General features: G+C 31.7%; 3 protein-coding genes across 3 annotated transcripts; all 3 read left to right on the forward strand.

Moving 5' to 3' along the window:
• The first annotated feature begins 5,644 nt into the window (after positions 1-5,644).
• On the forward strand, positions 5,645-9,650 carry LOC108568760. Its single transcript, XM_017930035.1, has 9 exons — positions 5,645-5,810; positions 5,873-6,027; positions 6,090-6,314; positions 6,371-6,539; positions 6,593-7,283; positions 7,344-7,467; positions 7,681-7,859; positions 8,626-9,153; positions 9,213-9,650. Exons 1-9 carry the CDS (start codon positions 5,807-5,809, stop codon positions 9,370-9,372), a joined length of 2,235 nt encoding a protein of 744 aa, XP_017785524.1. The 5' UTR covers positions 5,645-5,806; the 3' UTR covers positions 9,373-9,650.
• A 2,148-nt stretch (positions 9,651-11,798) lies between these two features.
• LOC108568752 (elongation factor 1-alpha) lies at positions 11,799-13,967 on the forward strand. The gene is made up of 3 exons (XM_017930024.1): positions 11,799-11,924; positions 12,226-12,986; positions 13,176-13,967. Exons 2-3 carry the CDS (start codon positions 12,234-12,236, stop codon positions 13,809-13,811), a joined length of 1,389 nt encoding a protein of 462 aa, XP_017785513.1. The 5' UTR covers positions 11,799-11,924; positions 12,226-12,233; the 3' UTR covers positions 13,812-13,967.
• A 5,568-nt stretch (positions 13,968-19,535) lies between these two features.
• LOC108568747 (protein tyrosine phosphatase domain-containing protein 1-like) lies at positions 19,536-25,591 on the forward strand. The gene is given in 10 exon segments (XM_017930014.1): positions 19,536-19,939; positions 20,265-20,345; positions 20,401-20,516; positions 23,700-23,822; positions 23,879-24,062; positions 24,131-24,245; positions 24,301-24,451; positions 24,536-25,077; positions 25,131-25,275; positions 25,328-25,591. Coding segments are annotated over 10 exon segments (1,833 nt in total). The 5' UTR covers positions 19,536-19,727; the 3' UTR covers positions 25,492-25,591.
• The last annotated feature ends 107 nt before the right edge of the window (positions 25,592-25,698 follow it).

Below are 25,698 nucleotides of genomic sequence, written 5' to 3' on the forward strand. Positions count from 1 at the left end.
AACCATTAATGATGCACTCGAATGCAGGTAAGAAGTATATTAAAATATACAGTAATGCATTGAACAAATCTAACTAATTTTACATTATTAAAAACAATATACATAAATAAATTAAAGTATTTTAGTTCATCTTTTTCCAGTATCTTCAAACTATTAAGTTACTGAACTATGCTGTCTTCCATTGATTGCAAATCCTCAATATCGATTTCTTTCTGGGCGTCATTTAGTTCTTGATCATTTAATAAAAAATGCATATTACAAATTTCTTGCATCTGTAAACCAGAAATTCTTCTATTCCTTCAAATTATTTCAGATAACTTATCCAGTGTCATCTTGTCCTCTTTTATAAACCTAAATAAAAATCATTAGTTACCTATTGTATTTTCTGTGTGTATCAAAATGTATACTTTTCATGACTTCTGTAGAAATATTTTCCAATTAATGGTTAGACACAATACATTTGTGTGCATCTACAGCAAAAACAAATTATATTTGCAAAATATTAAACAAAGATAACAAAGAAAATCGAAGATTGTTAATATATTAAAAAATACACATAATATGTGTAGAAGTTTTAAAAATGATTTAGAAGGCACGAAATCCGGGACTTCTCATCGTCACTCGTTATGCAAAACGTCGCTCGTTAAGGGAGTCATTTTTCTTATAATTCATTTTGCTCGCTACGCGAAATGCTCGTTATACGAGGTGCTAGTTAAGCGAGTTTCCACTGTGGTTTATATGGGTAAACGTGTTTCACTAGACGAGTAAAAATCCGAAAATTTTGGAACGGATTAAACTCGTTAAGCGAGATTCCACTGTACTATAACATTTAAAAAAAACTACACTCCACAAAGTAAGAGCATCATGTTCATTTGAGCTATAATAAATAAAGTTAATTAAAAATTTAAAACATTGTTCAGAATACTACAACTAAATTCATCCAATTCCTCAATATTGTAATAACATTAACTGTAAACTCTAATATATCAATATTAATTAAAATATATAAATTAGAAAAATATAACATCTAATTAAAACTTTTTTATTACTCCAAACTTCATAGCTCAAAATTCTTGCTTGAAGAAAATCGGAAGAAAATATAGCAGGATATTAATGATACATGTTTAATTAATGTTAAAAACATATTCCATAAATTTGTATGCAGAATCTAATTGAAATTTATTTATGAAGAAATCAAATGTATAGAAGTTTTTTGACCAACGAGGGAATTTCACAATAATACCAACTGAAGAAAATTAAGGCAGATCGTAAAAAAATAAATAATGATAAATATTTGTACTTTCCACAATATTTGTTTGCTTTTAGTTTGGAGAAATATGTAAGTGTTTTCTTGTATATTGATTGTCATAAAAACTTGCAACAAATCCGTTGCAGTAGAAAATTCAAATATAAAGTTGGTATTTCAACGGACATGAATCTTATTGGTTGAAAATACGTTCAACGATGTAAAGTGGTTCTCATCGCCGCCGTCATTAAAATATACCGGTGCCTGGAAAGTACTTTACTTAAACTATTGTTTGATAAATAGGAATAGTTTTATAGATAATTAACATTTGTTATGGACGAATTTGAAATGAGGCTGCACAAGCAGTGTAAGTAAATATTCACAATTACTTATTATATGTTAAAAAAAAAAACGTAGTTGGACAGAATATCCATTTGTCGGCCATATAATCAATGGTCTGCTATTTTGCACTTAAATAATGTAATTGCTTTTGCATCAATGCATTTTCTTATGAAGAGTGGCGCATTATTCTCAGCAACCCATAGGCGCCAAATATTTTAGAAATATATTTATTTAATTAAAAAAATACAGTGAGTTCTTGAATTGTGTTTTTATTTGTAGATGTTACCAAGATGAGAAAGTTGAAGAGTGTTAATATAACATATTCGGTGGAGCTCCAGGTCATAGCAAAGGAAGCAAACTATTGGTTAAAATATAAACGTCACAGAATACAGAAGCTGCTGCATTTCTGGCACCCTGAAAATTTACAAATAATCACTAATTTTACATCTCTGATGTGTGAAGGGGATGAATACTACTTTAGACTGGTAAATGTCTCACATTATGATTAAAATAAAGTAATTTAATTGACATATTTGTATTATAGATGATGAACATTGCTAGTTTTAAGAAGACATTTTTGTACCTCAAAGCTGAATGGACTGAAGGTCACCCAGAATACCCATTGCAGCTCATGCGTGAATCTTATGGAGTCCTTGAAAAAATTCACCAAAAGGCACGAAGATCTGTTCGTAGTTTTTATAACTTTAGAAAAAAATTGCTTAGGTTCGAACACGAATTACATTAACTGTTTGTACTATGTAAAATAAAATATTATAATTTTCAAAATTGTATTCTTTAATTAAAAATAATAAGCCCTTCAGTTACAATTGTGACTAATGGGGAGCCGGGGAATCCGCTGAACTCCCCTTGTGCCGGCCCTGAAAACCTGAATGATTTGTGAATCATGATGAAACTGATAGAGTAAACAAATTTTACGGGTTTTATATAAAGTATAGCTTTGTTGGAAACAGATTACTACCATATAGAATCCATTTACACTGAATAGAGAACAAATAATATTAATAAAGTACTATTCAAGACATGTTTTATTATGCGCTAAGTAACGGTAACAAAAATGGTCAATGTAGCCACTAATATCAATGGAAACACTTAATAATATGCTAATAAAAAGACAGGTAGTTGTGCTTCAAACCAGGTAAAAACAATTTACAAATGGTTGCAAAAAACCGGATTTAGAATAGTACCATTGCCAGGTATAATGACAATGGTCATATAACGTACAAGTCTATAAGGATCACATTCCTTTATCTAAATTTATGCAATCGATTCAGTAGGCTGTAGCAACTCAACAAAATTGCGCAAATACTGAACTGATGGGGAGTGTAATTATTACCGTAGCCAATAGAAAAGCGTGACAATGCTCAGCTATAAACCAATAATGCTGCACGCAAATTCTGGTGGAAGTATGTAACAATATACAGCTAGATGCTAAAAACAATACTATATTTATCAAATAAACCATGTTTACCATGAAAATAATATCGATTATATAACTAAAATAAAGCAAACATGCAAATTTCTTGCATTTGAAAGACAGACATTTTTCTTCTACTGCACATTATTTCAGATAATTTGTCCAGTATCATGTTGTCCACTTTTATAAACCTAACACACAAATCATTATAGGTAACTAATTATGTGTGTAACAAAATGTATACTTTTCAGTACTTACGTAGAAATATTTTACAATTAATAACATTAAAAATGAATATTCAAATAAGAACAACGAAATGGTAATTTTAATAATTTAGGCTGTTCCTTCAGGCTATAATAAATAAAGACAATTATTATTAATTCAATCATAAATATTCAAGTCCTTATTATAAGCACATAATAATCATTACACGTACAATCGTAATCAATCATATTTTTCATATAAACAAATGCATAAGATTTTGTCCTGGTCTTATAATAAAAAAAAAGCACCAAGGCCGTAACGAATAAAGTTATGTAAATTGAATTATTTAATTCCTACAATTGAGACTCCACAACGACAACACCAGACAATATTCCACTGTGTCCAGAATTCCATCTCTGGGACACAACAAATCAAGCAATTAATAACAAAGATTCATAACATTTTGCTGGTCAATCAGCTAAATCATACTTATTTAATAAATAACTTGATGGAATACATCAAAATTGTGCTGGCCTATTAGGTAGGTAAGCTATTTGGTGTGAAGAGCCAAAATTTATATAACTGTTTAAAGGAGCCGCACGCAGTGTTGAAAAACATGTGGACCGGTCGGCCGGCAATTATTGATTTAGAGCCGCTACACTCCGGAACCGCAGACTATACAACTCATAGTATTGTTAAAAACCAATTACTACTATTTTAAACCATTCTTAAACTTATGCCACCAATTGACATGCATGACAATAAGTCAATAAAATACAGTCAGCTGCACTTCAAATCAGGTAAAGATAATTATTAAAAGCTTCAAAGAACCGGTCCATTACATACAGAATAGGTCCATTGTCTGATTTAATGACAGAGTCATATAATGTGAACTGTAAAAGCATACGCAATAAATATGCATAGATTAGCATAAATCTTATATACACATCGGGACTAATATATTTGTACAATTATCCGAAGTTCCATTTGTTATTTGCTCGGTTTTATTTCCGTTCTTTTGGATTTGTCCCTAATAAGCGGCTATACTTAACATTTGTTATAGTAATTTGCTATTGCGTGAACATTTTTAAATGTGATTTATTAGAACAGAGTCAAAACAGATTAGCGCCAAATCAGAACATGGGAAAAATATATTTATTAAAATTCCAGTAAAAATAAAAATAAACAAAAAATAAAGTTTGAATATAAAATTAATTATAAATTTATATTATAACACATCTATTACCTATTAACGCAAATTGATATAAAAACATCTTTAAATAGAGTAATCATACTTTTTATTAGCATGTGTATATGCAAACTAAAGACTATATACAGTCGATTCCGCTTAACCGGGACAGGGGACTAGTATATTTGTCTGAAGTTCAATTTGTTATTTGCTCGGTTTTGTCTTCGTTCTTTAAGATTTGTCCTTAATTAGCCGGTGTCCTGATTAAGTGGAATCGACTGTATTTGTCTTATTAGAGTATTCAAACTTGTAATTAGTATTCCCTGTTTTTAAGCAGCATGATTTTTCAACTTCATCATCTTAATTCATAAATATTATAATTTTTATTAGCATGTGTATATGTAAACTAAAGACTATACACATTCGATTCCGCTTAATCGGGACAGGGGACTAGTATATTTATCTGAAGTTCAATTTGTTATTTGCTCGGTTTTGTCTTCGTTCTTTAAGATTTGTCCTTAATTAGCCGGTGTCTTATTAGAGTATTCAAACTTGTATTTAGTATTCCCTGTTTTTAAGCAGCATGATTTTTCAACTTTATTAGCTTAATTCATGCATATTAGAATATGTATAAATCTCTCATGATATCTACTTAATTCCGTAACCTTGGTTTTAATTAATTAATTTAATCATAATTGTAATTAGCATGCGTGGCTATCGACTAATATGATAAGAAGTGAAATTGTAATCTTATTACATGTGGAAATATCCTTGTTATCACCCTATCGACAAATCTGTTTTATTTCGTAAAGCCTAAGTTCAAAGGATAAACGAGATTTTATTTTAATCATTTCTTTAATATATTTATCTTGTTTTTTTCTCATTCAGTTATGTTCATTATAAACTTCATTATATGGCTTCGCTATTTTTTTTTTAATATTTGTTAATATTGATTTTATTATAAAATCAATTATTTTGGTTGGTACATTAGTAATAAGAGTAAATACAAACACTTAAAGCAAGTTGAAGTTGCAGCTTCTAAATTATTTTAATATTTAATTGAATGTAATAAATAAAATGAACAATAACGAATTTGTAAATATTTTAGTAAGTTATAAGCGATGAGTCCATTTTATAAATTCGTATATACTAAATTCTTCATTTGCGAATAACTTGTTGCGTCCTCACTGTCAATGTTATGTAACCAACTTCATTCGTAAGAGTTATATTGCAGTTGTGACTTTTGGTGACTTTATCAGTAATATCATATTGTTTTCATTTGATAAATGTAATTAGTAATCTAGATGATATGTAGCGAGTACAAAGAGGATTCGTTCGCCAGTTATGTAATGGCCAAACGTTTGTTCCCAATACTGTTGTTGCAATTAAAATGGGTAATTCAACTAGCATAACCAAACAAAACTGACATTTGCTTTAATTGTTTATATTTTGCAAGATGATGGTGTAAATACTGAAGAAACTAAAAGCTTGAAAATGGGTGCAAGCAGTAACCCTAACAGTGCTAAAATAGCAACCCTTCAGGAGCGCAAGAAACAGATTGAGGAGAAGCTGGCAAAGCATAACCAGGAGCTCCGAGAACTATGCATCAAAGTAAGTTGTAGTATTGCGAAGGCAATATGTGCCCAATCTCAACAACGTAATGTCTATTTTAGGAAGCAGAGCTAACAGGCTCAATGCCTATAGAGTATCCTTTAGAGCCGGGAGAAACTACACCATCATTTCGAAGGCGTATAGGTACAGCTTTCCAACTGCCCCAAAACCTGATTAATAACAACAGTAAAGAGCAGGAAATCAATGATATTGAGCTGGAGATGCAGATCTTTGCTAAAATGGCTGAAGCTGCACTTGGCTTGGCAAACGAAAATAATGGAAATAAAGTAAATTAGTTGAATAATGTATGTAAGTGCATAAATTGAAATATTATTTATTTTAGACTGTCAGACGCAAGCACATGGCTGAATATCAGCAACACAAACTGAAGTATAGTGAATTAGAGGAAAAAATGCAATTTCTTAAGACCCACATACAGAAGCCACAATTCAAATTGCCCTCGCCAAATAATCAACCCAAGCAAAAGAAAAAGCCTAGGCCCTTAGATCAAGGTGAATTTTTAACTATTTTTATTTAAATATATTGATTTATGTGATTTTTTCAGATACTGATACTGTTTCTATGAGTATTGAAAATCCGTTTGGGAAGACTGTGCTGAGACACAGTTTGCGCTCATTGCAGCATCCTGTCGTCATGGAAACCAATGACCTGCGATACTCCGTACAAAGTCATCCGAAATTGATATATAAGGGCTCGGATAGTTCTTCTTTGAACGAAAACATGGCACATTACATCAGGCACGATGATGCTCTTTCTGGTGGTTTACATAGATTGAGTTTAAATGGTTTCAAGAATTATGTGGACGAGAGTCCAAATGACCATCAGTACAATATCCATACACAATCCAGCAATAATTTATATAAACAACACACTCCCCAATACATAAATCCGTCTCATACCTTGCCACATGCAGCCAGAAGATCTCCACAATCCCAATCCTTTACAAATCAGTATCAGCAAGACTTATTAAAGTATAACAATAATCATATGCATAGACAGACAAGTCCTAGCACCAGCAGTAGTTCCAGTGTTAAGTTCTATCCCATCCAAGTACAACAACCCAATTACCGGCAATACGATCCTAGAACTATAAATCCACACCAGCTCCAACCTCATCAGCAATACGAGCATGATTGCATGTCGTCAGGTTTAGGTGGTTATTGGAAAAGGACCGAGAACGGTGAGATGTTCTGGTGTAATTCATCAACGAGCGAGGTTGGCCCCAAAGACAAAAGGTTACATAAATGACAAAAAAAAACAAAGATAATTGAAATGCTCAATTACTGTATTTTTAGATTTGGAAGTTTAGACAGAAGAAAAAATAAGCATATTCAGCGGCGCAACTCGCCTAATGTTGAAACGAAATCCGCAACTTTGGCTTCGGCTCCACCCAGCCACGAACATAGGAAACCTCAACAGGTGATCTTAATAGTACAATGCAATAGCTTGATCTTATACAATCACATTTAAATGGGAATGATTCTTTATAATATATTCTGAGCAAAGAAGATATTCCTTGCATCGTGTATCCAGATAATTATTATGGGACTGGTGATACGATTATTTTAAATGACTCGAAAGTAGTTCAAATTGTAATGATGGATATTTTTATTGAATTGTATATACTTTTAGATCGTTGGACGACACAGGCAAAATAACAGGCAGTTGGTGCGCACGCAATCGCTTGGTAGCGTTGGAGGACAAACTATTGATTCTGTATGTCCTAGCGATGATAACTCTTCCTGTGGGAGCGAATCCCTGAGCTACAGCGAACACAGTAACAATATACGAAAGCAAAAACAAAAGGAATGGTAATATTTCAATGCGTAATCATCTAGCAAATGAAATTGGATTAATTGAAGTTTTCAATTCTTGGACAAAACTTACATATGAAAAATAACATGAATGCATTAAAACGAGTATAGTGTTGGACTATAGTCTCTAAATTACTTGGAATTGAAAGATAATTAATTATTTATTAATATTACTTTAATATTTCTTGGAACTAATATATTAGTATTTATCACCAATAACGAATTTGTGAATTCAAACGCAAAATATTTAAAATCTGATTCAAATCGATATTTCCTTCACTTAAAACAGTTTTGTTTTCTATTTAATATCAAGATTTATTGATGTGATTTCTAAATGTAGTATATGTGGAAAAAAGTACAGTTACACATATGTATATCACATATATTCAATGCTTATACATTTTCGTATTCTTGGTTTTAAGAAGATTCAATATTTTTATGTTTTCTCAAATATACTCAATTATTATTGCATAGAAATAATTGTGAATTTAAATGACAGTCTTGTATAAGTATAATGAAATGATTATTGTAGATGGATGTTTTATAATTATCTTATTGGAAAGGTTATAAACGTCGAATATGGTTTATATCAAGATCTATAAATTTTGAATTGATGTAATTTAATGGTCTCAAAAGTTAATTTATTCTAACGAAACTATGTGTGCCAAATATTTCATATATTCAATTGCATGACTTCAATTTTTCAAGTTTGTTATTTGCAAGAAGCTTTTATTCAGATTTACTATACACATACTATTTGTAGGTATGAAACGTCCCTGGATGGACCAGTAAATGTAACACCAACAAGATCTCATTCAACTGTACCGTCGATTGCTCCAGAAGATAAATATATGGAGTTTTCTTCGTCGATACCATCTCCATCACCGCACATCCTTGCTCAAAGCCCACAGACGCCGAAACCGCTGCTGGAAATACCCGCAGAGACTAACCCGTCCCCCCGTCCATTGGAGACCAATTTGGAGATCTTCAACAACAATATACCGAAAAACGGGACTGTCGTCCAACACGCGCAATGGAAGCCATATCACGAAGAAACAAAACCATTCGAGATGGCCGATTTCTACAAGTACTCAACGAAATACAACAAATCCCCACAGAAAGCACCGCAGGAGGAGAGCCACCGTACTAGATCTCATAGCATCGGTTTCAGGAACTTGCCTTCACCCCAAAGTACACAATCCAACGAGACCTTTGATGATGATAATTCCATCCAGAAAGGTATCTATCAACCTTTGCAGCCGATGAAGTGCCAACCGTTCAGTCCTGTCAAGTACGTATACTTACAATAGGATATCAAAGAAACCACAGTATTAACCTATCTCCTTTTAGCAATAGCAACATATCCATCGGTAGTCCGATGGCGATGAACACAAGCCTTGATCTCAGTCAGTTAACACCAAATGTAGCTGAAAATTTCTCAGCCGAAATGAATGCTTGGTACCAAAATCACGAGCACCAAGTTGATAATAACAATGCCACTTTAGTATAATAAAGGAACAGAAAACAGTATTTTGGAATACATGACAATGTGAATGCCTTACGATGAAGCCTTAAACCCGCCTAGAATCGATTATTGTTATATACATATTTACATATATTACTAAACTATAAAGTAATTAATGAACCTTGTAAAGGTTAAAGTGCCTTCCTTGTTACAAACAGTAGCTGTATATTTTATAACCTATTTATATTTACGAGAAGTTTAGTAATATTTATATAAGATGACAAAAAATCTACCAATAAGATGTTATTTTTTTTAAGTTTTCACCCCTCTTTCATCATTTTGTTTGTCTATATTTCTTGTTAGTTTTAATAAGTATTCTGAAATTATTTTGTGATCAATAGCAATATTATAGCTTTCATTTGAATAATAAAAGTTTGAATTCGTTAATTTAATTTTTATTATCTCCAAAAAAAATCAATAAGTTTTCTCTATGTCTTGTTAGTGTTAATAAGTTTTCTGAAGTTATTTTGTGATTAATAGCAATATTACAACTTTCATTTGAAAAAAAAAAAAAATGATTTCGTTAATTTAATTTATCTATTTAATATAATAAAATGGTTAATTTTAAAGTTTCGTTCCTACAATTTCTTTTAATATCAATTTTTAGTATTTATTAATTTACATCTTTTCCTGTTAAGTTTTAATATTGTAACAAATAATATTTAAAGGTTAATTAAATATTTATGATATTATTACAGAAAGGAAAACAGGTTTTATTTTTGGTACCTATCTGTGAAATGATCATGCAACCACGCGGTTGGACTTCTCATAAAACCCTTATGTAGCTTATACTAACTATAAAATAATCAATAATTCATCTTCGTCGAGACTGCATGAAATATGTCATAGAATCAAGGTTATATGGCCGAATAATAAATACATTTCGGGCAAAAATATTCGGAGGTCAATAATCTAAAACTCAATTAACATAATACTTTTATTTTATGTTAGCTATGGTTAAACCGTTCACGAAACACGTGGCCCAAATGATCTAATTATAAAAATTTGCTCGAATTAACAATATAATAAATGGATCGTTTTTTGATTTATTCATGAAATATAATAAAAAAATATATAAATCAAAATATTATTCCTTCCTATATTTAGTTAACATTTTAGTGACATGTTAAATAATAAATACTTATTGTAAAATAGCGTTAAAAATCAATTGTTAATTTAATATTGTTTCATTGAAGTAACTGGATTAAATACATCGATTCTAAATTATTGAAATAAGAACATAATTTTAATTATTTATATAACAAGTATATTTATCTAAATAAAAACCGTTACATCAGAAAACGTGGTCAATATAATGTTTAGTGATGATATCGCATATAGATTAATACATAAGATTTGATGGATGCTCAAAACGTGGTCGAACATAAACGATAATTTTCAATGGATTCCTAAAATTGAACACCTACCATTGGCATGATTCAACAATGATCTATGGATAGAGGTGTATTACAATGTTGCAGTAATTTTACAAAAATAGCATAATGTAATCAATTCATCAGACCAAGGACAAACATTAGTTAATTACGATGAGCAGTGTTTTGCAATTGGGAATCGCGAATGTATCAAAAACTGTAGCAAAACGTATGCGTTTCGGAGAAACCACGTTGTGGCCTATTTATAATCGATTTGTATTTCTTAGCAGAATTGAAATGGAATTTCTTGTCTCATTATGATATTTTAATATAAAACAATAACATTTTGATTTTAATGCCGGCAATCTAAAAATACATGTACACTAAATATATTTAATGGAAAGTCCCCATTATTTTAGCTTGTAGAAAACGTGCTCTGGCGAAAAGAACTCACAAAAATAGCAAATTTATATTTACTTTTGACATATATTGAAGGGAAAAAAATATATGATTCATTTACAGATTCAATCACATTAATAATGTGTAATGTTACGAAATCGGATTTTAAAACGTTAGCTATGATCTAAACAATGATCTAATGTAGATTTGGATATACTTTTTTGAAGTTAGAGAAAAAAAGTAATTTTCTTGTATTGGAAGCAATTTATGAATAAAACTTATTATACGAATATATTGTTTAGCTGGCAGAAGGAAATTATAAACATCGTTACGGAATCTGTAACTGTATTCTCTGAATGTAATGAATTCCGACGAGTTCAAACTACGCTGAATAACCAATAAAAAAGTCCCTTGTTTTAGCAGATTGCACGGCGTAACGTGAAAATTTAGCAAGGAGTTGTTTTTTAATTGATTGTTTCATATATATTTTGTTTTTTCGGGGTGTAAATCGAGCTCAGTTTGGAGTTTCGTGTTTCGCGGGCTATTTTGAATTTACCCCCACTCGAATATCCGGCGAGTAGACACTTGTTGCGCCTGCCCGGATGTGACGTTGCGGCCCGGAGTGGATATGTTAGCGAGTAGTTCGTGACTCTTCCTTTCTGTCGAGCTCTTCGCCCGGTGCGGTTGTCTTGGTTTAGTTTATCCACTAGTTTTGGATTTTCGATTCGGTTTACCGGTCCTATTGCATTTATTAGAACTTAAACTGTAAGTAGGCATGTTGTTATTTTTTTTCGGGTGCTCGCTTACCGGCGTGGTTGTTTATATTCGATTATTAATCGCGTTCTTTAAATTTTCAATAAAACATGGACATCCACCACGTGTACAAGCCGCACTAATCCGCCATCTTTGCCATATGTTGAACGTTAATAATTTGATCAATCTCGGTCCAGTTTCAATCCAATTTCCATTCATATTAGACGCTCTTATAGCATTTTCATAAATCTTATTGGACCGGCAAAAATTTTACGATATTTTTTTATAATTTTTTTTTTCTTCTGTCGTGCAGCTAGAACAATGGGTAAGGAAAAGATTCATATTAACATCGTCGTGATTGGTCACGTCGATTCTGGCAAGTCCACCACCACCGGACATTTGATCTACAAATGCGGCGGTATCGACAAGCGTACCATCGAGAAGTTCGAAAAGGAGGCCCAAGAAATGGGCAAGGGCTCCTTCAAATACGCCTGGGTTTTGGACAAACTGAAGGCCGAACGTGAACGTGGTATCACCATCGATATTGCTTTGTGGAAGTTCGAGTCCAACAAATACTATGTCACCATCATCGATGCCCCCGGTCACAGGGATTTCATCAAGAACATGATCACTGGAACATCCCAAGCTGATTGCGCCGTCTTGATCGTTGCTGCTGGTACTGGTGAATTCGAAGCTGGTATTTCCAAGAACGGACAAACCCGTGAACATGCTCTTCTCGCCTTCACCCTTGGTGTCAAGCAACTCGTTGTTGGTGTCAACAAGATGGACTCCACTGAGCCCTCTTACAGCGAGGCTCGTTTCGAAGAAATCAAGAAGGAAGTCTCCTCTTACATCAAGAAGATCGGTTACAACCCAGCTGCTGTCGCTTTCGTCCCAATCTCCGGATGGCACGGCGACAACATGTTGGAAGCTTCCTCCAACATGCCATGGTTCAAGGGATGGGCTGTTGAACGCAAGGAAGGCAAGGCTGACGGCAAGACCCTTCTTGACGCTTTGGATGCCATCCTCCCACCATCTCGCCCAACTGAGAAACCTCTTCGTCTTCCACTTCAGGTAATTACAGCAATTATAAAAATTAGCAACATTTTTAATTCAATTCGTAAATGATGATTTATTAATCATATGAATATAATTGATTACAATTTAATAGGCTTAATCTTTTCTGAAAATAATAATACTCTAGTATTATCATTTTTTTAAATTCAAAACAATAACTAATTATCTTTATTTTCTTTTTCATAGGATGTCTACAAAATTGGCGGTATTGGAACAGTACCAGTCGGTCGTGTCGAAACTGGTGTTTTGAAACCAGGTATGGTTGTTGTTTTCGCTCCAGCCAACATCACCACTGAAGTTAAGTCCGTGGAGATGCATCACGAAGCCCTCCAAGAGGCCGTTCCCGGAGACAACGTTGGTTTCAACGTTAAGAACGTTTCCGTCAAGGAATTGCGTCGTGGTTACGTCGCCGGTGACTCCAAGGCCAGCCCACCCAAGGGTGCTGCTGACTTCACCGCTCAAGTTATTGTCTTGAACCACCCTGGACAAATCTCCAACGGTTACACCCCGGTGCTCGATTGCCACACTGCCCACATCGCCTGCAAGTTCGCCGAAATCAAAGAGAAGGTCGACCGTCGTACTGGCAAGTCCACCGAGGACAACCCCAAGTCTATCAAATCTGGTGATGCCGCCATCGTCAACTTGGTACCATCCAAGCCCATGTGCGTTGAGTCCTTCCAAGAATTCCCTCCACTTGGACGTTTCGCTGTCCGTGACATGAGGCAAACCGTCGCCGTCGGCGTCATCAAGGCTGTCAACTTCAAAGACCCCAGCTCTGGCAAAGTCACAAAAGCTGCTGAGAAGGCCCAAAAGAAGAAGTAGTGGGATTCCATTATTTCACATAAAACTCTACAAATTTTATAATTCACCATTCTTTTTTCCACAGTCTATTCCAGGATTTAAATATTTTATTTAATGACATAAGGATACAATACTTATTTTTGACTTTTGCCAATAAAACAGATTTGTAAACAATAATATATCAACTTTTTATACTTACTACTCCTTCAATTAATTCCATATATAACTTGAACTATATTATTGCAGTCAATGTCACTGCATTGCAACCTTGATCTTGCTATGAATGTATAAATTACTTATGCTGCATCCAGAAATAAAAGCCACCATAATTAAATACTTTATTGCGTAACACGCGATAGAACTATACGCACGTTTTACTATCAACAATGCAATTTCATTCTGTATTTCTAGAAATATTTAATGCAGCTTAAAAAATGCATTCAACGTTTATGCATCAAAATAAATAAACCATTTTATAAAATGCATTTCATTTGCATTTGTAAACTATATGAACATAGTTTTTGCATTTCGTTCTTAAGCATCAATGACGAATCACATTCCTAAACAATTAACCTCAACATTTATATAGAAACCATGCTTTTATAAATAATCTATTTTCCTCTTTCTTATCAATGATTATTATGTAACCATTGTAAAACGGCTGAATTGCAACCGGATTAGTTCAGCATAGATAAAGATGAACAATTTTGATATCCATTAATCGTGCCTCGTGACCAATGACCTTTCAATATTTTTTTAATTATTAATACCTAAATCTGCCTTTTCTTCTGAAATATTGTTTAATATGCACTGATAATAATAGCTTTATTTCTTTGTTAAATAATGTTGTTTAACAATAAATAATTTATATTAGTTTAAAGAATTGCCTATACGCCATTTTGTATATTACGATTCCGGCCTTATTTCTGAAAATGTCTAGAAAATGTTATTATCGATCCTTGTACACATATTATTTATGTAAACTTAAAATTTTAAATGTTTGTAACGACTTCAAGACTAATTATTAGTGTTTTTAAAAGAATATACATAAAACATATGTTGGTTGCCTATAGTTGTTTTCATCGAATTTTTTGTATCTCCATTGAAATATGTTGTTTACTCCAGTATTTCTCAATCTTATTGATCTTTATATTTTTTCAATGTTCTGTGACTTTAATATTTTTTCAATGTTCTGTTTTGCAATTTGTTATTCTTTGGCGTGTTCTTTTTAGTACTGTTCTGGTTTATCCGGTCACCGTAGAAAATATCTTGGATTGATCTGTTTATTTATTTTGTGCTGTTCTGGTTTATCCGGTTACCGTAGAAAAACATTCGACCTCCAAAAATTTATATTTCGCAACCATCACTTAGAGAATCATTGGTTTACTTAATGACAACAATTTGAGACGAGTTTATTTTTATTGATATAAATATAACGCTTTTTACACATTTACAGCAATTTAAAGTAGTATAATGAGTTGCCTATATGTTATTGCTTTTACTGAGAATAACGCCTGTACTAGATCAGTGGTTCCTAGAAGAATTTGGCGAACCGCATATGTAGTCGTTAATGATAGATAAAAAAGAATACAATATGGTAGAATATTCCATATTGCACAAAGAACGTAAAAATAAGTACAAACATTAATAAGACTATGATGATAGCTATAAAAAAAAATGAATACAAAATCAATTCAAGAAACCAACTGGTTCTTAGTGATACAAATCTTAATAGTTTAGCTTAATATCTGACAATTTCAGTTTTAGATCAGGTTGTGGTTCATTTAAGCTGTTTCTATATTTATTTTTCAAATAAGTGTATGTTAAAAATCCTTTCTCACATAGATATGTTGTTAAAAATTATAATAGAACTTCAATAGCTTTATGGACAGAACTGAATATTCATTTATAATATGACAGATATAGAGAAGTCAATTAAAGAGTGGTCTTTAAAAATAGCAATGAATTGTCACAAGATAACTTTTTGAGTTTTTCGTTTTCTAATAAAGTTAGAGAGGCTTTTAAACTTACATTTCTTTAAAAACTACCAATCCAGTTGTTTGAAAGGGATATATTGCATCTATTGGGAAAATAGTTATCGAAAGTTAATTGAAGATGTTTCAAATGTTCACATTTATTCCTTTTATGTTTTCCTCAAATGTAATTGAATTTTCTCATAAAAATTGTTCTGAGAGAATCAAACCATTCGTACTTATTCATATGCAGACATAATATGTGTACACAAGATTTGAAAATTATGTAGACTTTTCTTCTTCTCGTCACTCGTTACCCAAAATTTCGTTCGTTAAGCGAGTCATTTTTATTACAATTTATTTTGCTCGTTAAGCGAAATGCTCGTTAATCGAGGTTTCACTGCATATTCCTGTAAATTCGATTTTTAAATATGCATTGTGTTAAAGTTTTAATATATTTATTATAATGATAAATAACGTGAATTTAACCAAAGATAACCATAATTTATTTTTAGATTTCTTCTATATATTCTAAATGTTATAGAATATAGTGAAAACATTAAATTGGTGTTAATTTGGTTGCCTACATCACGTTGTAACATATCTCATGAGCTATAAAGTATGATGGTCTTACCTGTTCATAGGATCAAATTATGTAGGAAACAAACTCCATAATATATAGGATTGAAATTCGTATAGTCAGGAAGCACATAAATAGTTGTTTTGCTCATATATTATAATAGAAGCATAAGTTAAGATTTCCTTTACACACCTGAAAGATAAAAAAATAATTATTATAAAATAAACATACAAACAAAATGAAATACTTTATTCATACTTAGAATAAATAAAAAAATCAATACTTGATTAATTCATATTAGTCAGCAAATTATTTTTTCTTGTATATTAATTTAAGGAAGAATATTTGAGTGGCTAAAGATAAAATAAACTTTATATTAGTATATTTCATAGAAATAATGAAGATTAAAATATAAATACACTCACTTCTCGACTTACAACAATTTTATTCCGTAATTCGTTAGTCACATTTGTGTACATAAAAAATATATTTTATACTGCAGAAATACAAGCTATTAATATACAGTGGAACCTCGCCTTACGTGCACCTCACTTAACGAACATTTTCCAAAATATATTAGAAAAATGACTCACTTAACGACTTATGACAATTTTATTCCGTAATTCGTTAGTCAAATTTATGTACATAAAAAATATAATTTATACTGCGGAAATAAAAGCTATTAATATACAGTGGTACCTTGCCTTTCGAGCTCCTCACTTAATGAGTATTTTCCAAAATATATTAGAAAAATAACTCGCTTAACGAGCGATGTTTCGTATAACGAGTGACGACGAAAGGAGAAGTCTCAGAATTTGCGCCTGCTGCATCATTTTCCAAACTTGTGTTCACATATTATTTGTATATGGTATTTGTGATTTTTCTGTGAAAAATTTAATAACACTCTGAATAAAAAGCGAAAGAATAAAAATAACCATAGATGTGAAAAGCAAAATGATTAAAAAGCGAGACCAACGGAAAATTGTTTCACTATACAAGTATTTCATTATACGAGTAAAAACCTGGAAATTTTGTAACGGATTATGCTCGTTAAGCACGATTCCACTCAAGTGCGGTGTCTATTAAAATTTTAGTTTATTTTTTTTTCCTAATTTTATTGTAAACATTTTACCAAAGACATATTTTATTTTTATTATTATTTCATAATTATATTTTTATGTGTTCTTATTTGCGAAAATATACAATAAATACTTAATAAATTATAAAAAAAAACGGTTTACGGCTCTCTTCGGCTTTATCTCTGGTATATACAAAATTAATAGCTTCTATTTCTGATTTTTAATTATTAATAATTGGTAGATTATATTTGAACTGTAATAATTTATATTTGTAATTATTATTTCCGAGAAATAAAAGCTCATTGAGAATAAGTATGAAGATTATGGGAGGAGCATGAATGAATAAAGAAGTTTCCAACCAATAGATGATGCAGTAGACTTTCTTCATTTTTGAACCACCAGTGAAACCAGTTTCTGAATGCACATTTAGAGATATTACGAGATAATGATCTAACCAGTTATGGAAGGGAGGGACCGCAATGGTCGAACCAATCCCATCGATGGCCTCGGTTTCGCGGAATTAGTTTGCATGATGCAATTACTGTAATTAGTCGTTATTAACGAAAGTAACGAGAAGCACGTATTAATTGGGGAATGGCGTTCGCGAAACAAATATGTTAATCGACATACATGATCAGCAAACAACGTCCGTCCTGTTTTCTAACTAATAAATTGTGCACGCGCTCAGCTGCCTTCCACCCTTTTGAGGGTGTCATCAAACCTTCCTTTCAACAACAAGGAACAATTCCCGATCAATGCTATCGCGACATCCAATCGCAGTTCGGTTCCCATTATAAGTGAATTTACATTATCCCGCACTTATCGAGCAAACAACATTGAGCTTCCATGACATCGCTTTGTTGTTGTTATTGTTTTCATTAAATTTAATGTACCAGTCCATTTCATATCAGAAAAAAGTATCAGAATTGATAACTTATTTGTATGATCAACAAACTATCTCAATTATTTATAAAATTAAATTAATTGCTCTTTTATCTTTAGGCAAATAAAAAATAGTAAATAAAAATAAATTTGCTTTTTAATAATAATAATAATAATAAATTATTAGAAAAAAAAGCATATTTATAAAATTTAAAAAATTCTAATTCAAATTATTTTTCTGAAATTTCAAGGCATTTAAAAGTATTCAAAATAGATTAAATAATTTATGATTGATATGATACTTTTTTGAATTTTATCGTTTGTATGATCTTGCAGCTAAATGTTAACATGGTTATACAATTGTCGCATTGCGTTTGTTTACCTTCGAAAAGAATGTCATTTTTTCCATCGAAGAACAAGGCTTGAGCAAATATAGTTTTTTTTTAATATTTCTTTTCAAAAAGTCTATAAAATTATACAATTTGTAAAAATTATATACCAAATTAAACTATTGGATTCCATAAATATTCAACTATCTTTTGTATCTATTTTGATTCTGTTATAGTTTCAAAATGTAAAAATACTGCTTTTTGAACGCGAATTACAACCGAATTGATAAATCCACAGTAATGAATGAATATTTGCTACATTCCACAAACATTCAGCTTCCATATGCATATTTTGGATCTATTCCATTTATTATAGTTTCCGAGAAAATCACTAAAATGTGAAAACACTGCTATTTCGATCGTTAATATTTCGGTATTTCAATTTTGAACGTGAATTACTGCCAAAAGAATGAAACTACAGTAATGTGTGAATACTCGCTACATTTCCCAAATATACAAATTTCATAGGAAAGCCTATAAAATGTGCTTTTTTGAGCGTCATTTTTTTAAATTTTCAGTAATGCTTGCAATGCCAGCAATACTTGCTATATTTCCTAAATAGTCATCGTTCATATGCAACTTTTGTATACATTCTATCTCTTATAGTTTCCGAGAAAATCATTAAAATATGAAAACATTGCATTTTTTGTTCAAGATTGTTATTACATCTAATAATATCGACTACATGTATATAATATCTTATAATATGTACGTTTATGTAATCACATTGATTTAATTAAATCTAAACGATATGAATCTTTATTCAATCTTGAAAACTAATAGTAATGCTTATAATTAGAATTGTAAATAGTAATCATTAATAAATTACAAATATGTATTGAATGATTGATCTTGAAGTCGTCTAGCGGATGTTTTTGGCGTGCCATTGTCAAAGAAATTGCAGACGAAGGGTATATTTTTCCCGTTGATTGCAGAAGTTTATAAATAATTGGGGCATGCGCTTGTACCATAGCCATGGAATATGGCACGCAAGGTGGTAGTTCCGTCGCAGCAGTATCGTGCTCACCACAGCCATGGAACCACCACAGGCAATCCTGAAGACACCAACAGGTGACCACAGTCCGATAGTCACCGCAAACTACAACAAGCTTTCGGATCACATCCGAAGATTGACACCGCAGGGCATCCAATGCAGCGTCTTCTGCGGTGGATCCCATTGCAAATATGAGAATCCCAATAACTGGACCGCGGACAGCTTGGCCATCCAAGGCTTGTACTCTCACTGGTGAGATTTTGATATAACATAGATAAATAATATAAAATATTCAAAGAAATTGAATAAGAAACTAATTAATAAATTTTCATTCAAATAATTGAAATTCATAGGTATCGGTTTATGAAAATAACAAAGGTGAAGGAATAAATAGACCATTGTTGATTTAGTGCGACGCGGTATTTTCCCCTATTTCTTTTAACCCTGTTTATGTGATATATGCAAATGAAACGGTCAAGATCGTGATCGTTTTACTTTCGTTTACCTAGATTTTTTTTTGTATACAGAAAAAATACACCTGCATTAACGATTAATTTATACGTCCTTTTATTTGAAGGATAACGGACCACGTGCTCGCGATGGCACGACCAAGCACAGTCACGATCATTCAGAAGAATATCATTGAGCAGTTCCAAAGGTAGCACCGATCACCGGTGATTCATAAACCTTCTTAATGTCTTCATAATTTTCAGTTTGGGCATAAAGTCTGTTATAAATCTGCAATGTCCCAAAGAGCACTCGAGCTGCGGTCATCCTTTGGAGAGTTCCGGTTTCTCCTACGATCCTAACATATTCATGGAAAACAATAGTAAGTTTTGTAAAGTCAACTGCACCAATTCGTAGTAACAGAGCACATTTAATTTGATCAATATTTAAGTTATTTACATTTGTAAAAATTAAAAATTACTTATTTTGTTTTAAGAAAATACTATTTCTAATAAAAAAGCTTCATTTTTATTAATAGCGTTTTTAGTTATAAATTACATGAAGATGGCGGGTTACATGTGTAACGTATGTTATGCAAACCAATATGCACCGAAGTGTAAATTATAGAAACGAACAGAAATTCGAAGAAAATTACTATATTTTATGTAATCTATGTAGGAATAGCGTGTTCTATAGATTATTGGTTAGATAAATAACACTAATTTGGTAAAAGGGCATTGATTCAAATTGTACATAATTTATGGATATATTGATGAGACAATCAATCTTGTTGGATATTATTTTAAATACGCGTTGAAAGTTTCTAAACCTTTGATAGATAACGAAAGTTAAGCATCACTAACGGGTGATCACTTTGAACATGCTAATCTCATAAAACACAAATGATTAAGTAAAAATATAAATAATACACACAAATAAATCATATAATTAATTAAAATTTCTGTTAATTAATAGCCTGGCGCATGCACCAAATGCAATAAACATATCAGTCACAAAATAAATTGTTAAAAAGAAGAATTAATTTTTATTTTATTAAAAATGAAAATATTCATTTGGTAATTGAGAAAGTCAAAATAATAAAAGTTGATATTAATTATCTAGTGTAGATTTTTGTGGTTTTGAGGCAGACGTATAATAAATTGATCCAGGCGTGTGACTGGACACTGCTTATTTTTAGAAATAATGTTGTTTACATTGGAAACGGGCATTACTTTAATAATAAATTGGTAACACTGCTGATGGTCATTTGTAGAATAGATATTTCGCCGGTGTTTGTTGTTTTTTCCACTCTTTTTCTTCATTATCGTGCCTTATTTTAAGACATGAATATTTTACTTCCAACGATGGACATAGCTCATTATATTTTTATATTTAATTCTGTAAGAACTTTTGTCACTATTAGATCAATAACACATAACGTAATTCACTGTATGTAATAGGTGTTAAATCTACATTAATAATTTTCATAGCAATTTTTTTTCTAAAATTATTTCTTGAAATTCATGATTCTCGGTGAAAATGTATACTAGGCTTTAAACTATAAACATTTCTCAAATATCTTATAGCTATTTATTTTGAAGGAAACCCAGAATTTAATATAATAAATGAAAATTTACTTTAGTACTTTTTGTCCCTATTAAGCGGCTGGACCAATTACCTGAAGTTCCACAAAAAATTACAGGATTAGTGTTTTTTAATATTTTATTTTATAAATTGATCAAAATAAAACAAGTCACAAAACTATACGTATTAAAAAATTGTACACGTTCTACATAATAGAAAATTATATAAATTCTGGAACAATTAATATGCAAGCACAGCATCCATGGACCAGTGTCACGAGGATTATTGTCCCGATTAAATGAAATATTGTCCCGAAAAAGCGGACCTTATTTCCTTAGTTTTATTTCCGTTCTTTAGGTTTTGTACCAATTAAGCGGAATAACTATATTTAGATTTATAAATGCTGAAAAAACTGCCAAAAACTAAATAATAAAACTGATGGAAAAGAGCGTGCACATTTCCCTTGAAATGTATACTCTTAGAATTAGGTATTTCCTTCTAAAATTGTTGTATTCGTTGTAATAGAAAATATTTCGTGAAAAAAATATCAATAAAATTATTTTAATCAAATGTGTTCGATATAGTATTTATAGATTAGCTGAAAATAGTCATATATTTCATTCGTCCAATATTTATTTCTAATTTATTCGATTGGGACATTTAGTAAATTATCGATTGATATAAATGGAATTTATTCGTCGATGGTAGATTTCCCCTAAGGATTTAAACTAAACTACGTTTTATAATATCATTTTCCAACAAAATTGTAAATTTTAATCTTTATTTTTCAATAGATTAGATATCAACAAACTTGTATATGATCTGAAGAAAATAATTTCATATTAAAGATGAAATCAATTTTAGTTCTATAACTATTAATATTCTATTAATATTAATAGTTCTATTAATATCCTATCTAAGGGCATACCGAAATATATTAATTTGGACGATTTGCACTTTTTTTTTGTTACGTAGAACTAATGATTTTTTTTTGGTTTATAACTTATGTACAAAATATTCAAATGAATTGCAAATAATATGAAAGAATGTGAAAATCCATACATTTAGTTTCCACATAAATTCATACTTAAATAATGAAAGTAAGAACGTAAATTGAAAATAAATAACCAAAAAGCATATTCTATATACTGAAATAGGTTACATAATTACAGGTGGTATGTGGCTTTGAATAAAGTTTGTGCTAGTTTAGTTATTTATTGGGTAAAGATAATTAGAAGTAATGGCACGGAGGAAGCAACGATTGCTTTGTAATTCTGTATAATATCGATCCCAATTTTCACGTGCAGTCGTTCCATATGAATTAACGAATTAAATTGTAATTAATTCAATTTGCAAATTAAAAATGCCCATCCAATTAACAACAAACAATAGTAAATGTATTTCGTTTTCTTTTTCTAAGAAATAAAAAAATAATAATTTGTAAACATTTTATACAGATAAAGCAATTACATCGATTGGAAACTTATTCAAAAGCACCACTTTGGTTTGAGTTTACAAATGGATAGTTTACATATAATAACATATCCAGTTATAATTCCCTGATATTAAGTCATTTGTATAAGAATAGAAACAGAATCATTGAATATTCAAACGTTATTACCTGCTTACCTCTAAATGAAATCAGTTTTCATTCAATGAGTTTATAATTTATACAAGTAGAATTCAAAATTATAAATGTTCAAACTATAGCTACTGATTAATTTGTACCAAAATAATGTATTTAATTACCCTAATTTAATCACCTTTACACAATAAATTATTCATGTACAGCAAAAAGTGTAAGTTTAGACTTTTTTTGTTTTGCTTCGAACTTCTAATAATTGATATGACGTTTCATCGAAAATTTGAAACGCTCTGAATATTTGATACTTGATTTCATATCGGTTAGCGTTTACTATTGAACGCTCGTGCCTTTAAATTAGATCCGAACCTTCACCTTTAAAGTTTAATTAATTTGCAGTTTATTACTACAACTTCGCGTGGAAAGACTATGGCGATGCAACATTGATAGGGTTGTTAAACATGGTCAAAGTCGTGGCCTTCGCCGTGACCGAGGGTAGAATTGCCATCCATTGTCATGCAGGTAGGACATGCGATTCGATTTTTTTTCCTCACGTGTAAATGTCTTCACTTTTCAAGGACTTGGAAGGACCGGCGTGTTGATCGCCTGTTATCTTGTGTACTCCTTGAGGGTTCAAGCCAATGCAGCTATACAATTTGTAAGATTACGAAGGCCTGGGTCCGTACAAACAAGAGGTCAGATATCCTGCGTCCGGCACTTCGCACATTACATCCTCCCCAATTTGCAGACCTTCTACATCAAGTATTACATCCATTGATTATGGTGGTGGTGCACTAAATGATATCTTCGTTCGTTTTTTTCTGTTGCAGGGAACATAGTGGTAAAGAGAAAACCATGACACCCTTCACCCTGGCGAGGTTTCTTAAGAGACAGAAGGTAGCTCTTCACGGTTACGAGGAAAGGAACTACAAGCATATTCCCAAAGTGATCAAAGTTTTTCTTTCGTTTAAATTAATAAGTAAATACCTTTTTTTTATAGATCATACATAAAATCTGCGAAAGGATACTTAAATTGTGCGGTTGCTGGATCGATGATTTCTCCACATCCAACGTCCCTTATACGACAGACTTCTTATACGATAAAATGGTAGTTAATGTGCAAAGACATGAAAGTCTTTATAGCATCTGCAGTCACTTGGATGAGCGTGAGTAAACATCATTTGGGATTAACAGTTAGCAAATAAGTTGTATTACAGTGAGCTTGCTAAGCCCAGCTTCTCCATCCTCGAGTGGATCAGACATCATGAGTGTCGTTTCATCACCTCCCAGTCCGAATCCTTCAGATGGAAGCGACTTGTTGGAAACATTCTCAGGCATCTAAAAAGTAATTATAATTTAATAAATATTTAACAACATTGTTTTTCTAGATATTGATGATGAGCATCATGAAGATATATTGTACGAAAACAAGTGTTTTCAAGAGTTGGAGAATCACAAAAATTTTGAGCATGAGAAGGCTCATGATGGTCCAATTGAAATTCAAGATGTGAGACAAGTTGTAGATACCTTGATTATGATGGATTTTAATGTTCTGAGTACCGAGGCTCGCCATGTTATCAGAGGACTTCAACATGAGATTAATTCGTCGCAGTTGGGTTGGGTCAAGCTTGATCTTTCCGATGATATCGTTTTGTTGGCAGCATTACTCTACGATTGGCTGGAGAATCTGAAGAAACCTCTCCTGGACATCGACAATTTAGAGATTCTAGTTATCCATTATTCGCATACTGAAGCTTGCTTCTCTAAACTCGATGCGGTTAGTCCGGTGTCATAACTGAATACAAAGTCAATTAATTAGTTTGTTAATAGGGCACTGCTTACTTAATCGAATACCTATTGATTTTTATCTCGAAGCTTCAAATCACTGCTGACTTACAACAAGAACTTCTTAAGCGAATGTTGGCTGCTATGACTCACCAACACGTTATTTTGAGAGATGTTGTTGTACCTATAGGTTCGTTGCAGTAAAGTTCAATGAACGTAATTTCAGCTGAATCTTGTTTAAGGTCATGGTTTTCGGAAATTGAGAGATGGCACATCTGCCTGCTGCATGGAATTTCTGTCGCAACTTTTGAGCATTGTAGACATCCATCACAGGCAAAAGATTTCTAGTCACATTGATTTTGGCGAGAGTGAGGATTCTGATGTCGAAACTGGCTTCCAAGAATAGATTGGAGATATAAATATTGTACTGCATTTGGCAGTTATTCTTTTCTGGGAAAGGACTTTTGGTGTATGTGTATTGAATAAAAGTCATATTTTACATCGGATCTTTATTATTTACTAAACGATCAACCAGAAATGGTAACATTCTGCAGACGAATCTACTTCGTGAATCGCCTCATGGTAAATGATGACCCAATGTATGTTGTCAGAT

This window comes from Nicrophorus vespilloides, unplaced genomic scaffold (genome assembly GCF_001412225.1).
Source record: "Nicrophorus vespilloides isolate i.1.1-1 unplaced genomic scaffold, Nicve_v1.0, whole genome shotgun sequence".
Lineage (NCBI taxonomy): Eukaryota > Metazoa > Arthropoda > Insecta > Coleoptera > Silphidae > Nicrophorus > Nicrophorus vespilloides.

Bases quoted from the DNA above. Each gene is read 5' to 3' on its own strand.
- LOC108568760 (XM_017930035.1), top strand. The intron at 7,860-8,625 runs GTAATATTTCAA...TACTATTTGTAG, and splicing joins AAGCAAAAACAAAAGGAATG to GTATGAAACGTCCCTGGATG. The intron at 9,154-9,212 runs GTACGTATACTT...ATCTCCTTTTAG, and splicing joins CAACCGTTCAGTCCTGTCAA to CAATAGCAACATATCCATCG.
- LOC108568752 (XM_017930024.1), top strand. From the start codon at position 12,234: ATGGGTAAGGAAAAGATTCATATTAACATCGTCGTGATTGGTCACGTC. The intron at 12,987-13,175 runs GTAATTACAGCA...TCTTTTTCATAG, and splicing joins CTCTTCGTCTTCCACTTCAG to GATGTCTACAAAATTGGCGG.